At 38.7% G+C, this 16,564-nt stretch overlaps 1 protein-coding gene across 3 annotated transcripts in view; it reads left to right on the top strand.

Moving 5' to 3' along the window:
• Positions 1–13,484, top strand: part of LOC117298358 (RCC1 and BTB domain-containing protein 1-like) — a 45,007-nt gene extending 31,523 nt beyond the window's left edge. For all 3 annotated transcript variants that reach the window (XM_033781574.1, XM_033781572.1, XM_033781573.1), the window contains one exon: positions 11,787–13,484. In XM_033781574.1, the coding sequence (XP_033637465.1) occupies positions 11,787–11,927 (141 nt within the window). In that variant the 3' untranslated portion in view covers positions 11,928–13,484. The remainder of the gene's footprint in view (positions 1–11,786) is intronic.
• Positions 13,485–16,564: the final 3,080 nt, after the last annotated feature.

The raw sequence follows: 16,564 nt of genomic DNA, 5'->3' as shown, positions 1-16,564 counted from the left end.
ACCACACCATCATGCGTATATCTTACTTGCCAGGCTGTAGAGTTTGTTCTTTAGAGAACTGTCATGCTATATATTCTACTACCGTAAAGTAGACTTATCGGATTGTTCGTGAGACTTCTCAGTTCTGAAAAGAACTATCCTGCTTTTTAACTCAGCCTGGGCAGAAGGTATAAAAAAAAATGGCTGGGATTAGAAGTTGTTATAAGTAGTGTCTGTAAAGGGTGTAGTTGTAGGCCCAGTCAATTTTCTATACTTTCTGCCTTCATTAGGTAGTGGTTAAAAAGAAGGACAGTTCTACTTTTCAGAACTGAGAAGTCTCCCGAACAATCCGATAAATCTACTCTGCCGTAGTAGAATATACAGCAAGACAGTTCTCTAAAGAACAAACTCTACCCGGCAAGTAGATACACACATGGTGTTACCGCAAACCAAATATATATTGATACCTCACCATGCAATGCCTCAATCATTTGATTAGAATTGATGAGAACAAGAGATTTCAAATACTATCTCATTATGGCCTGCAAACTGTAGCTGACATTTCATATGGCATCACTCTAAATGCCATTTATGAAAAGTTCCCAAGCGTTTTTGGCTTTGGTAGTCACATTTTGCTATTCTATAAGTGTTAGACTACCATAATAGAGTCTCTTGGGCTGAATAATATGCAAACGAAAAACATCTTTCAACCCTGTGATATTAGAAGAATGTTTTTTTGAGCAGTGACGCCAACAAAATGTTGTGATCTCATGAAAAAAAAAAGTGCCTGCCTCAACAATTTTCTCTGCCTTGTTCAAATAAAAAAATATGGATGTGTAGACAGTTTCAGGCATGGAGTTTCATATTTTTTTACATGTTGAAAGGACAAGGCCATTTTAATTTTGCAAAGGGCACTTTCAGCGGAAAATCTTAAGTCAATGGGAAGTTTTTGATGGGCACTAAGGCCAAGCCCAGGGGCAACGGAGACCATGGCCTGTGTGTAGTTGAACTTCTGGTTGAATTTAAACATTTTGAGTGACGAACCCTGCTCTCTGAAGGATTTTGCGTCAAAATAAGCCCTGCAAAAATCTTTGGTATTGCAGCAAGAGCTAGGTGCAGGCAGAGTGGTATATGATTTGAGAGGGAGTTAAAAAACAAATTCTAACCAGACCTGCAAAAATTGAAAAGGAAGGATTCTAAACAACTTTGTTTTGTATATGGCCAAATATAGCTGCTATTGGTAAATCCCCTCGAATAAACCCTAAAAGTCTTTTTCTATTATCCCCTCCTCCCCTAATTACCACTGAAATTACCGGCACGAACAAATGACACAATACAAAATAATTTTTTCAAATCATATTTGTCCTTTCATGGATAAAAAAATGTTGTCTTTATCACTCACCTAATGAGGCTTTTTACAGATAATCAGTTGTTTGTGAGCGTAAAATTATTGAATTACAGAGACATTTTTGTGGGTTGCAGTTAAAAGGGACCCATAAAAGCACCAATTATATCTAATGCACTTATTGTCATCTATTGTTCTGTTATTTCTGATCAATATTAAATACATTTTTTTGCGAGGCAACCTTTCTGTTAAAAAATTAGCAAATAAAATATATTCTGTGTTCACCTTAATTGCCTCTACTTTCTAGAGATAATTTAGACAGTCACGGCCATTGCTGAAAATTTCTTGAGTTGGTATAATTTGATTTGCGGCATCTCAGGTTTGTTTTTTGGAGGAATGGTGGTGGGGTGGGGGGGGGGGAGGTAGTGGTGTGGGGTGTTTGCCAAGTTGGCACCGAGTGTTGAATATAGTTCCCCTGAGACAGTCATTTGAAGATGTGTGTCGGGAGGGTTATTAGTCGGATCGTAAGTTAAACCAGTCATTTCAATAAACTAACTCAGTCAGTTTTATAACTTTTCATTCAATTCGTTGTTCTTAATAGTTAAAACAATAAGTATTCTATTTACATGTGGGTAAATGGTCCAGTTAAACAAAAATAAAAAACCACAAGCCTGCTGTGTACATTTTCACGTTTTCTTTTCAATCAAATATCAAAGATAAGTTTGTGTTGAACCCAAAATTAAACCTTCTGACTAGGACGTACTGATTACAATCCTATTTGCAGATCACACCCAAATTCAACAACCTGGTCATACGTTTATTAAAAAGATACACATTAATTGGGAAACATTCTTAGTTGGTCACAACCAACCAAAAATTGAGTTCGTCTCGAACGCTCAAATCGAGTATACATGTACATGATGTACCCATGTGAGGTACATTGACGTTGCCAGCGCTAGGCGAAGCAAATACATGACAAAAAGAGGTAAAGTAGAATGTGAGGTTATACTTCATCGTTTTTCACGATTAAAAAAAGTATGTGTGGTATCTTTTGACGAGTATTTTAGAAATGGAAAAAACACAGCGCAAAAATAACGCGTTTGAACATTTTAGTTTTTAAATTCATATTCATAGTCCACAACCGAACAGTCAAAGCTATAATCCCAACACAATGGACAGTAATTTGATTATAGCCCCTTTGTTCGGACTCCGGACGACTAGACAAGCTCAGCGCACTGAAGCGTTTGAAGAACCTATCCCCCAATCGTCTCACAACCGCTGCTGAATCGTTTGCTACTGTAATCGTTTGACAATCATCTGATGGTTGCCGAACCGGCCCTAAATGGACCGCGCGCCTAACATAAGAATATTAAACTTCTGGGTAATATTTGGCTGCAAAACATAAACAACATGACAGAAGAAACACCCTTGTTGCACAATGCTGTGTGCTTTCGGATGCCTAAGTAATAAGCGCTTCAGGTTAAAAGTCTTTGTTATTTCAGTGAGAAATTACCTCTTACTCAAAAACTACGCTACTTCAGAGGTATCCTTTTACCACAAAGTTTTATACTGTCAAAATGGACACTGTACACTATTAGTAATTATTCATAAATACCTCAGACAGTTTCGCTATTCCTATTGGTGGAGAGCGCGTCACTTGTTTAAACCGTTGATAATTACTCGAAATAATTATTAGCATAAAACATTATTATCTCGCAACTTTGACGACCAATTGAGCTCAAATTTTCACAGATTGTTATTTTGTACATATTTTGAGATACACCAAGTGAGAAGACTGGCCTTTGAAAATTACTAAAGGTGTTCAGTTTATAGATGTTCAGGCCAAGTTTTAAAAAGTGCTTAGCGGAAAACCGTGTGCTTACTGTGCAACTTCCCATTTTTGTTGCGCTGCTATACCGTAACCACAGGATAAGGTATGCCCCCTTGCATGCTAACCATAGCAAATAAATTACAATAATGCAAATCCATGCTGAAAGTGTAAGCTGACTGCTGAAGTTTCTTGCTAACCTACAGCCAGAATAATGTGCTTAATGTGTAAGATTTTCTGCAATAGGAAGCATATAAATTTGCCTACTAGGGCCCAATTTTATAGAGCTGCTTAAGCAGGAAATATTGCTATTAATGATTTCCTGCTAAGCAAAATACCAGTCACAAATGGTACATGTGAAATGGTATTTTGGTCGCTAACTGTATTCTACTACAGCATTATTTTGTTGTGCTTAGCTACCTTTTGTGCTTAAGCAGCTCTAAGAAGCTAGGCGCTGTTTGGTCAGCTGTGCCATTAAACTGGATTGGTAAAGCTGACAAAATAGTTGCAGACAGTGTTGTGTTCATGTTCTTTCATGTATAAAGACACTGGACACTATTGGTAATTGTCAAAGACCAGTCTTCTCACTTGGAGTATCTCAACAGGCATAAACAAACAAACCTGTGAAAATTTGAGCTCAATTGGTCGTCGAAGCTGCAAAATAATAATGGAAGAAAAAATCCCTTGTCACATGAAGTTGTGTGCTTTCAGATGCTTGATTTTGAGACCTCACGCATGAGGTCATGAAATCAGTCCAAATATTTTACTGAAAAGTTCTCAAAACCTACGTTACTTCAGATGGAGCCCTTCCTCGCAGTGTTTTATATTGCTTGTTACTAAGTAAATTGTTATGCTAACAAGTATTTTGAGTAATTACCAATAATGTCCAGAGCCTTTAAACTTTCCTCTCTCCTGTTTTCATAAACTACTGTTGCACCCTGACCACTCTAATAGATCATGTAGGACAAATTGCCAAAAGGCATGGTAGAAAAAAGACACCACTAAATTTTAGACCCTGTACTATAGGCTGTAGCGTTATGTGATTGGTTAATTGCTGGCAGGCAGTTTCACTATGTCAATGTGATTATTAAGTTAAGCTACACGTCTCTGTAATTGAGTTTCATTTTTTTGAGGCAGACAAACATTACATATGAATTAGAAAAAAATTCTAATGGATAACTAGAGGATTGGAATGAATGTACTCTTCCACAAACCAATGATGTACCATCCCTTTATGATATGTTTCTTGTAAACTAGAGGATTGGAATGAATGTACTCTTCTAATAACCAAAGATGTACCATCCCTTTATGATATGTTTCTTGTAAACTAGAGGATTGGAATGAATGTACTCTTCCACAAACCAATGATGAACCATCCCTTTATGATATGTTTCTTGTAAACTAGAGGATTGGAATGAATGTACTCTTCCACAAACCAATGATGAACCATCCCTTTATGATATGTTTCTTGTAAACTAGAGGATTGGAATGAATGTACTCTTCTAATAACCAATGATGAACCATCCCTTTATGATGTTTCTTGTAAGTTAGAGGATTGGAATGAATGTACTCTTCCACAAACCAATGATGAACCATCCCTTTATGATATGTTTCTTGTAAACTAGAGGATTGGAAAGAATTGCTCTTCCACAAACCAATGATGAACCATACGTTTATGATATGTTTCTTGTAAACTAGAGGATTGGAATGAATGTACTCTTCCACAAACCAATGATGAACCATCCCTTTATGATATGTTTCTTGTAAACTAGAGGATTGGAATGAATGTACTCTTCTAATAACCAATGATGAACCATCCCTTTATGATATGTTTCTTGTAAACTAGAGGATTGGAATGAATGTACTCTTCTAATAACCAATGATGTACCATCCCTTTATGATATGTTTCTTGTAAACTAGAGGATTGGAATGAATGTACTCTTCCACAAACCAATGATGTACCATCCCTTTATGGTGTTTCTTGTAAGTTAGAGGATTGGAATGAATGTACTCTTCCACAAACCAATGATGAACCATCCCTTTATGATGTTTCTTGTAAGTTAGAGGATTGGAATGAATGTACTCTTCCACAAACCAATGATGTACCATCCCTTAATGGTGTTTCTTGTAAGTTAGAGGATTGGAATGAATGTACTCTTCCACAAACCAATGATGAACCATCCCATATGATGTTTCTTGTAAGTTAGAGGATTAGAATGAATGTACTCTTCCACAAACCAATGATGTACCATCCCTTTATGATGTTTCTTGTAAACTAGAGAATTTGAATGAATGTACTCTTCTAATAACCAATGATGAACCATCCCTTTATGATATGTTTCTTGTAAACTAGAGGATTGGAATGAATGTACTCTTCTAATAACCAATGATGTACCATCCCTTTATGATGTTTCTTGTAAACTAGATGATTGGAATGAATGTACTCTTCTAATAACCAATGATGTACCATCCCTTTATGATATGTTTCTTGTAAACTAGAGGAATGGAATGAATGTACTCTTCCACAAACCAATGATGTACCATCCCTTTATGATATGTTTCTTGTAAACTAGAGGATTGGAATGAATGTACTCTTCCACAAACCAATGATGTACCATCCCTTTATGATATGTTTCTTGTAAACTAGAGGATTGGAATGAATGTACTCTTCCACAAACCAATGATGAACCATCCCTTTATGATATGTTTCTTGTAAACTAGAGGATTGGAATGAATGTACTCTTCCAATAACCAATGATGAACCATCCCTTTATGATATGTTTCTTGTAAACTAGAGGATTGGAATGAATGTACTCTTCTAATAACCAATGATGTACCATCCCTTTATGATGTTTCTTGTAAACTAGAGGATTGGAATGAATGTACTCTTCTAATAACCAATGATGAACCATCCCTTTATGATATGTTTCTTGTAAGTTAGAGGATTGGAATGAATGTACTCTTCTAATAACCAATGATGTACCATCCCTTTATGATGTTTCTTGTAAACTAGAGGATTGGAATGAATGTACTCTTCTAATAACCAATGATGAACCATCCCTTTATGATATGTTTCTTGTAAACTAGAGGATTGGAATGAATATACTCTTCTAATAACCAATGATGAACCATCCCTTTATGATATGTTTCTTGTAAACTAGAGGATTGGAATGAATGTACTCTTCTAATAACCAATGATGTACCATCCCTTTATGATATGTTTCTTGTAAACTAGAGGATTGGAATGAATGTACTCTTCTAATAACCAATGATGAACCATCCCTTTATGATATGTTTCTTGTAAACTAGAGGATTGGAATGAATGTACTCTTCTAATAACCAATGATGTACCATCCCTTTATGATATGTTTCTTGTAAACTAGAGGATTGGAATGAATGTACTCTTCTAATAACCAATGATGAACCATCCCTTTATGATGTTTCTTGTAAACTAGAGAATTGGAATGAATGTACTCTTCCACAAACCAATGATGTACCATCCCTTTATGATATGTTTCTTGTAAACTAGAGGAATGGAATGAATGTACTCTTCCACAAACCAATGATGTACCATCCCTTTATGATATGTTTCTTGTAAACTAGAGGATTGGAATGAATGTACTCTTCCACAAACCAATGATGTACCATCCCTTTATGATATGTTTCTTGTAAACTAGAGGAATGGAATGAATGTACTCTTCCACAAACCAATGATGTACCATCCCTTTATGATATGTTTCTTGTAAACTAGAGGATTGGAATGAATGTACTCTTCCACAAACCAATGATGTACCATCCCTTTATGATATGTTTCTTGTAAACTAGAGGAATGGAATGAATGTACTCTTCCACAAACCAATGATGTACCATCCCTTTTTGATATGTTTCTTGTAAACTAGAGGATTGGAATGAATGTACTCTTCCACAAACCAATGATGTACCATCCCTTTATGATATGTTTCTTGTAAACTAGAGGAATGGAATGAATGTACTCTTCCACAAACCAATGATGTACCATCCCTTTATGATATGTTTCTTGTAAACTAGAGGATTGGAATGAATGTACTCTTCCACAAACCAATGTAGTGAGGTGGATTAAGGATAAAATCGTGACACGGCGGACAAAAGCACCATTTTTTCACCAAAGTATGAGTTTGACCCACAGATTTCATAAAAGTCATGCTCCAAAAAATCTGAGAATGGCATCACCTTGAATTACGTCATTATGACGTCATAACCTCTTTTTTTTGTAATAAAGCATAGGAAAATGCCATGCAATGGGATTTCTACTTGCCAAAATTATGTTTCTGGTCAAGGAATTCAATTAGGGTGGTATTAGTTTGTTAAAAATAATATCCTGTATGGTGAGTATATTGATGTAATTATAACGTCATCATCATCAACACTACACAAATAACACAAAGTTTGAAAACAAAATTAATGTCATGTGGTTTCGCCAAAATGCTAATCTTTTTGTGTTCATATGGTACAATTACCATGGCACTGATCTATAAGATACCGTGATGTCATTATGATGTCATAAACAATACTATCAACCAAAACAAAACACATTACGACAATGAAACACAATGAATCTTACCGGATATAGGTTATAGGGTAGATTAATTATGTTGAATAGCGCATATGGGAAACTTCACAGGAAAGGTTGCAAAAAAGTCTTACAGAGCCTCAAAAATGAAGTTTTTTTGTATTAATAGTAGTAGGCATCTGTCAATCCTTGAGAACCACGGAGTTGTGCCGTTGGATGTCGGCTAGGGAATAGCGTATGGTGTGGCTGTAGAGTCCAATGCGGGAATGACAGTCTCTACCGCAGTAACTGCAGGTGAAATATGAAGCTGTTCTAACTGCTTGAGGCTGGGCCTTCCTTGGGAGTCATCCCTCATCTGCTCGTTGCGACAGGTCTTCCTCGAACTTGGAAATACCTCTCTGCACCTCCTGCTTCCGGGTACATCGGTCTGCAGTGGCTGCTTCCCAGGTGGTTGTATTGGTGGCAAGGGACTTCAGGTCACACTTGGAAGTGTCTTTGTGGCGCAGCTTGGGTCTTCTGAACGGCCTCTTCCCTGATGCCAGCTCTCCATACAGGAGGTCTTTTGGGATACGTCCGTCCTCTACTTGGTGACATGTCCCAGCCAAGGCATGCGTCTCTACTTGAGGGTGGTAAACATGGAGACTTGCCGCTCTATCAAGCAATGTGTTATTGGTATGTGGTCTCTCAAGGAGATGCAGAGGATGCGTCTCAGGCGTTGCATGTGGAAGGCGTTGAGTCTGTGCTCTTGACGGGAGCCTAGGGTACGGGGTTCACTGCCATAGAGGAGCGTTTTCACCAAACAAGCCTTGGAGACCTGGACTTTGGTATGCTCTGAAAGCTTTTTGTTGCATCATACTCTCTTTGTAAAGCGTGGAGAGTGTTGTGGCAGCCTTTCCTTTACGCCTGTTGAGTTCTACTTCAAGTGAGAGATTGTCGGAGATGGTTGAGACATGATACACAAACTAATGGACAGCCTCAAGCTCATGGTTGGCGATGCTGGTAGACATTGGTTCATCAACATCCTGGTTACCTGCGTTTTTGTTAAACTGATGGTAAGTCCAAAGTCTTTGCAAACTGCAGAACATCGATCCATGAGCTGCTGCAGGTCATCTGGTGTGTGTGTAGTGATGGCTGTGTCGTCTGCAAACAGGAAATCTCTAAGGCATCTTGTTCAGACTCTGGTCTTTGCTCCGAGTCTTGGAAGGTCGAAGGGCATTCCATCCGAGTTCATACGAAGGTAGATGCCCTCTGTAGCTGACCCAAGAGCATGCTTGGGTAGAACAGAGAAGAAAATGCCAAAAAGGATTGGAGCCAGACACAGCCCTGCTTTACACTGTTGCAGAGGTCGAAGGGTTCAGATGTTGAGCCACTAAAACTATGGACCCCTTAAAGTTCTCTTGAAAGGACTTATCAATGCAAAGCATGCAGAGCAGGAGGGCAACCAATCTTGGCCAAGATCTAAATAAGGCTGTCTATGCTCACGGGGTCAAAGTCCTTGGTGAGGTCTATAAGGCGATGTAGGGTGGCTTTCCCTACTCCCTGATAGAGAATATCATGTCAATGGTCGACAGTTTGGCTTGAAACCACACTGAGACTCTGGGTAGACTCTTTCACCAAGAATTCAAAGTCTCTTTAGGACAACTCAAGCAAAGAGTTTCCCCACAATGCTAAGAAAAGAGATGCTGCGATAGTTGTTGCAATCGCTCCTGTCACCTTTTTTTTTGTAGAGAGTGACAATGTTGGCGTCTCTCATATCTTGTGGCACTGTACCTTCTGTGCAGCACTGGCAAAATATCTCATGCAAATCCTTGATGAGGATTCCTTTTACGCACTTGAGGACTTCGGGGATGCCATCTTTTCCTGAAGCTTTTCCCAGGGAGAGTGTATCTAGCGCTTTGCCAAGTTCTTCTAGTTTGGTTCACTGTCCAGTTCGTCCATCGGATACCCAGGCAATCTTTGTTGTTCAGAACTTCTGTGTTGACAATGTTCTCTCTGGAGTACAGCTCTGAGTAGTGCTCCACCAATCGATCCATCTGCTTCACAGGGTCCTTTAGGACCTTACCGGTAACTGACTTCAGAAGAGTGGTCATCTTCAGGTGGCCTGCTTTATTCCCTCGTACATACCTCTTACATTTCCTGTGGCAGCAGAGGTCTGGATCTGAGAGCAAAGTTGGGCCCAGTAGTCAATTAGCGCATCGCCTTGCGGACTCGGTTTGCTGGACTCGGTTTCACCTGGTCCTTGGTGCCTGCAAGTTTCTCACAGAATGTGAGTGTTTGTATGCTGAGAGAGCGCGTCTCTTATTTTCTTCGAGAGTTGAAATCTCCTCAGCATGAGCCTCGAACCAATCGGGTGACTTGATTAGCCTCTTGCCGAACTAGTGGCATTGTAGACAGCATCCCTGAGGTGTTCCCATCATCCGCTGACATCGAAATTGGGTACTCTTGGCAAGACATCTTTTTGGACCTGGACAAACGCTTCCACCATCTCTGGGTTGTGAGTCTTGTTCGTGTCAATGCGAGGCTGCCCTGCCTTGTTGGATCTGTGAACTCTCCTTGGTTGAAGCTTTACTTTGCTGCACACAAGGGAGTGGTCTGTATCACAGTCTGCACTTTGGTAGCTGCGGGTTATCTTGACGCTGCCCAGGTCCCTACGTTTCGTGAGCACGAGGTCAAGTTGGTGCCAATGCTTTGATCTATAGGGTGTCTCCAGGATACCTTGTGTTGGGGCTTTGTGTTGAAGAAAGTGTTAGTGATGCAGAGATTGTTGTACAGCAGAACTCAAGAAGACGCTGACCGTTTTCATTTATAACTTTCCGATGCGAAACTGTCCCATTCAGGAAGACCAGGATTTTTGATCGGCACCAACTCTGGCGTTCAGATCCCCAAGGATGAAGATTGGATCTATAGTGGAGCTTAGATCGTTGTACAATTTGTCTTCAGCTTCCGACCAATTAGCTAGAACATGTTCCGGTTTCAAAAAAAAAAATCAGTGAGTGATAGAAATCTGGGTACCATTCGTTTAATCTAACAGTAGCAGTCAATACATTATTGGCACCACCAGACGCAATCCAGATGCATGGTGTTTATACTTGCAAAAACAGTTTACAAAGTTGTAATATGGCAATTGCATTGTCTCAAACTGAAACAAAACCATTCAATCCAAAATCAAGTTTTAATTTCAAATGTTACTAACGTTGGTTTGCTAGCCATCAGAATCATGAGCTGAAAATCAAACATATTCAAATATTTTAATACAAACCACTGATTTGTCCTCAGTGATGATAACGTATTTTATACTATTCTATGCTAAAGAAATAAAAATTTAATACAAAAATCATAAAACTGTTTGTTTCAGCGAAACAAGAATGTTGCCATTCGATTCCTTGGCCTCTGATACATATAATTCGCAACTAAAATCACTTGCATCGGCATTACATAACTAAAGTTACGCTGTTTTAAGGAAATGACTGTCATTTTGAATATATTACATCATAATAAGGTCAAGGTCATTGCAATTTTTTTGGAGCAGCAACATAGTCACCATAAAGGATATTAATTTGTTACAAACTAATACCACCCTCATTAAATTCCTTGGCCTCAGAAACATAATTTTGGCATGTAGCAATCCAACCATGGTATTTGCGTTGGCTTTATTACATTAAAAGACGTAATGACGTCATAATGACGTAATTCAAGGTCATCCCATGCTCAGATTTTTTGGAGCATGACTTTTTTTAAATCTACGGGTCAAACTAATACTTTGGTGAAAATGTTGTGCTTTTGTCTGCCGTGTCACGATCTTCGTGATTTTTGTCCACCTCACCAATGATGTACTATCCCTTTATGATATATTTCTTGAACACTAGAGGATTGAATGAATGTACTCTTCTAAAAAACAATGATGAACCATCTCTTTATGACATGTATCTTGAAAACTAGAGAATTGGAATGAATGTACTATTCCACAAACATTATAGTGTACCACACCTTTATTATACATTTCTTGGAAACTCAAAGTTTCTGTATAGCCAGAGGACTTAAATGCGTGACTAAAAGTGTTTCATTTTTCCCCCTTTTTTTCCCAGGAACTTGAAGACTTCTGCTTTAAGTTTGCCGTTAATCACATGACCGCTGTTGTCCAGACTGATGCATTCCATAACCTAGACGAGGTATACTTAAAGGAGTTTCTGAACAAAGCGGCACAGTGGGGAGCTTTTAAATACTGACAGGAGGCCCCACCCTATCTACCAGTGGCTCCACCCTCTCAGCCAGGTGAGGCCTCGCCTTAAGCCATTGGCCCAGCCCTATTCTCAGATCAGCAGCCATTGTAACTTGTTAACATTTCCCATCTACTTGGAAGGGATTTCTGAACAAGGCATCACAGTGGGGGAGCTTTTAAATACTGACTGGAGGCCCTTAAGCTACCCCATCTACCAGTGGCTCCACCCTCTCAGCCGATACAGCCACGCCTTAAGCCATAGGCCCCACCCTAAAACCAGATCACTAGCCATTGTAACTTATTGCGACTCCTCATCTGACTTCTTCAATCACTTGGCAGAGGCCTCTTCTGCTATTAAATAAGTCCTGGTATTAGGGATGTGCTTTAAAATTGGCTGCTTTTATCCAACCTTTAGGGCTGTTGGAGTTATAACATAATATTAGACCTTATGCATTAAGGTCATCAAGGTGCCATCTTAGAGGTAAACCGATGATAAAATTATAGATAAAGTGCGCAAATTTGTACACATGGCTCTCAGGACTGGCCAATGAGCAACCTCCTTTTTACCTCTAGGCGAGAGCGCCCAACTCGATGACATCAAAAGGTCTATACCTACGCAAAGGTGATGGTTTAAGTTACCTTACTTGTAGAAAGTATTCTGCCATTCAGGCAATTTTTTTTCAATATAATCAGGGGCCATTAACTTTGTGCAATATACTTAAGTGATACATTGTTTCTAAGTCGGTATAATATCTGCAATTACTGACTAATTAATAATGTGAAACGTCCTAGTTTGTTTTGTTGTTGTTATTTGGATATTGTTGTCATAATGTTGTTGGCGTTTGGATGATGTAAAGAAGTACATACAAAACCCTAGGAGTATGAAACTTTACATCTTATGACATCCTGCCGCTATCTTAGATGTAAAATAATGATGAAACAATAGAGATGCTGATTAGTCATGTGTAAGACGCACAGGATGAGCCATTACACATGTCTCCTTCGCCCCACTGCAGTGACGTGTTGTACAAAAGGTCTACTACTACTGCATGAAACACGTTAATGTAAGAGATTGTTATAGCCGTAAGCCCTTGAAAGCCCCAGCTTGGTGTTCAGGTTGGAAATTTGGCATAGTGGTGTCTTTTCTTGTGGAACCCTGTGCTCAAATTTTGAGGCACTATGTGGATTGGGTTTTCAGTCCCTACCTAATTGCGTGGGTTTTTCTCTGGAGCTTTCCTCCAACAACTGAATCTGAAATTCCTTTTATTGGGCTCTTGACTAGTGTAGTGATTAAGTTTGCTTTTCTGAGAACCATTTGCTTTCCAACCAGAATTAATAAACAAAGTGGAAATGAAATGGCATTAGGCTCTGTTTCGGCTTTAATCAGTGGAATGGAGCCTAAGCTGTAGCCCTAAGCCAGAGACAGACTTAAAAGGACTGGGCGTGTTGGTCTATAAAAAAATGTTTGTAATTGTTTGTTATAAAATGCATACATGTATTTTTAGAAAGATGATTTAAACGTAGAATATGATGATCCACACAAAAAATTCACAGTTTTTCTTGTACGTCATGAACATGTTTCGTCATGAAATTTCTGAGGCATGTTTGTGTGGATCTTCATATTCTTCTTTTAAAACATCTTTCCAACCAAATCGATTTCATAACAAAAGGTTTTAAATGTTTTTCAACTCGACCGATCCAAGGCAACATGTCCCTTTAACCTTGCAATCCATTGTAGTATATTGACTGAGCACACAAAGATGCTAAGCACCGGTAAATTTTACGAAGCAGGATACCAGCTTAAAAATGCAACTTGGTGCATGCTGTTGCACTGGTTCCCTGAATTTTGCTCACACAAGAGGCATTTGTAAAGCAGTATTTTCTGGTAAGTGATTGGTCTTTGAGACTGCTAGAGTGTAAAGTGCGAGTCCATGGCTAGTCTTGGTCCAAAACGTTACTATATCATACTCGTAATGTGATAACCTAACAGAGGGTGCGCTTTTCTTGAATTAATTTCGGTTCGATGTACCAAACCAATGATGAATAGTGACTCATTCCCTTGTTGGAATTGATCCATGTGTAGTGACTTATTGCTATTTATATTAGTCATGCAACAGCCGTTTATTTTGGTACAGAAAACATGTACATTGTATATATTTGCTACATGCAACAGCAGTTGACTTTTTCCATGGCTTCAGCTTTTTGCATGGGCAACGCCATCTTGTTTTATGAAGTCAACAGATGACAAGCATCATTTTATTGCTCCACCTTCGGTTTGTTAACTTCAGTTAAGTTTCATTAAAGGGTATTCAGGAAAGCCTTATCTGACCATTGCTAACACTGTATACTACATATCTTCGCTCCGAGTATTTTGAGGACGGATTCCGGTACCCTTTTCTGTGGAAAAGCGGAACAATTCTAAGTTGCAATTCGTGCGGTTTGATTCTTATTTTTTTGAGTACGTGCGCTAAATTCGTACACTAGTTGGCTCTACCACGTTTTGACCATCGCCGTGATTGACTCTTGGAAGAGCGGATGGTCATCTTATCAGTACTTTTGAGTAAGTAAATTGACAATGTTTACATTTACTTCACATGCAAAGGTCTTGAACCAAGACTAGTCCAAGCCTAGTCGCCTAACCTTTGTGTCTTCACCTAGGAAACTTGCCCAAGGGGGCATGGTTAGCTCGTGCGTGAAACGCTCGCCTCTCACCAAGGTGACCCTGGTTCGATACTCGGCCAGGGCCATGTGAGTTGAGTTGTGCAATGGTTCTCTGCTGAGCCACGAGGGTTTTCCAGACCATCTGGTTTTCCTCCCTCAGGAAAAATCAAACACTTTCGATCCCTGGCTGTGCTCCGTAGTCATAATGGGTTGATGTGGCTGGCTGCCAAAGGCGCCCTTGCAAGGCTGCCAAAGGCGCCCTTGCATGCCTGCTTCTTGAACACGTTGTAGCCCCGTCCTTCGCAATTCAGCTCTTAGCTGCAAGAAAGGATGATGATTATTATTGTTCTTATTGAAAGTACAACATTTTTAATGTGGAAAAAACTTAAAGTAAGGGCCATAGATTGGTAAATACTCCAAGAATCAATGACCAATAAAAACTTACTTGGTTAGAAACGTTTGTATTGAGTGACTACCTTACCTTTAAGGACACTTAATCGAAATAGCCTGCCCCTTTGGATGAGAATATATAAATCACATTGTATAATTGTATTCATTTTTTTAGTATTATAGCGTCAAGGCTTCGCATGAAAAATAAGTTAAGTGCAAGTAAAGTGTCAGCCCCTGAAGATGTCTCAAGTATACTGCAGAGAAGGTCAAGACTCGCTTCTTCTCAGAGCCATAATTTCTTCCGAGGTTAGACTATTGTGTGGTGGTAACCTTGGCACACTTAGAAAGTATCTTGGGGGATGGGAGGCTTGGCTTCGTGTTGAGCTTGTGTCTAATGCAACATGAGTACAAAAAGTCCTGAATGCTTCTTTGGTAACGGTGTTCCTATCTTTTTAGGTTTCTCATTATTAACAAAACCAAATGTTGTAAAAAAAATGTGTTGGCCCATGTAATCATATATTGAATTGCATTTTATAAATTCCCAAAGGTCTTTATTGGCCCCTTGCACAACGCAGAACGCACCTCTGCACACAAATTTTCTGTAATTGAGTGTGTCAATTCTTGCGCACATTTTGACTCTCAACATGGTGGACAGGTAGGCATGTATTAGTACGCTGCATTGTGTGCTATATTTATATTGTATATTGAAAAAATGTTGTCAAGTAATTCGTAATGTCCTAATTTTTAAGATTGCTAAAAGGGCTTACAATTTGAATTGTTTGTTATTAGCACGTTTCGTTTATTTTGTTTGTATGTTCGTTTTTTTGTTTTTGTTTTGGGTTTTTCCGTTTTTTCCTTACTTAATTAGGCCTTTATATATGTTTTTTATTTATGTTTAAGCGGTTAATATTGAAGCCAAATATGTAAATTAAACAAGCATGATGTCAGTGTTGAAACATTTATGCAAATTAAAGAGCATGATATAAATGTTGAATAAATTATGAACAACTCAATCTTAATTGTCAGATTATGGTCATTCCAAGACCTCATTACGATGCTATGTCAGATTTTTTTTCCCGATTTGACCTAAAAGTTTTGATTTAAAATTAAAAAAGGTATTTTGATGGGGGTCGAGAAAACTACAAGCTTTCATTTGAGCCAATGCTCGAAAAAGTCCGCCAATTATTAGTAGCAGTGAAATTAAGTGCTCAGAATTAGTTTTTGTCGGGATCCCGACAATATACCACGTGACCAATTCTCAAGTGTTTTATAAGAAACGCTTTAAATTTTTGCCCATGGTTCCTGACCATTAAAAGTAAAAGTTAAACTTGTTTTCGTTAGAGCGGGTGATACTCTTTGAAATACCATTCACTCAAAAAAATCTACTTTTTTAATGTTTGGGGCCAAAAATCTGACATAGCATATTTTTGGAGATAGAGGCAACTTTTTATCCAAACAAATTTGAATCTGAAAAGCGTTACTGACAGTAATGCTTTTCAGATTGGGAATCCCAATTGCAGATTACTCTTCCTGCAGGGACATAACCGCTCCGGATTTTCAACTTGCACTACTACTGAAATGATATTTTCACTG

This window comes from Asterias rubens, chromosome 13 (genome assembly GCF_902459465.1).
Source record: "Asterias rubens chromosome 13, eAstRub1.3, whole genome shotgun sequence".
In the NCBI taxonomy this organism is placed as follows: domain Eukaryota; kingdom Metazoa; phylum Echinodermata; class Asteroidea; order Forcipulatida; family Asteriidae; genus Asterias; species Asterias rubens.
This window is presented reverse-complemented; position numbering and strand designations above follow the sequence as displayed.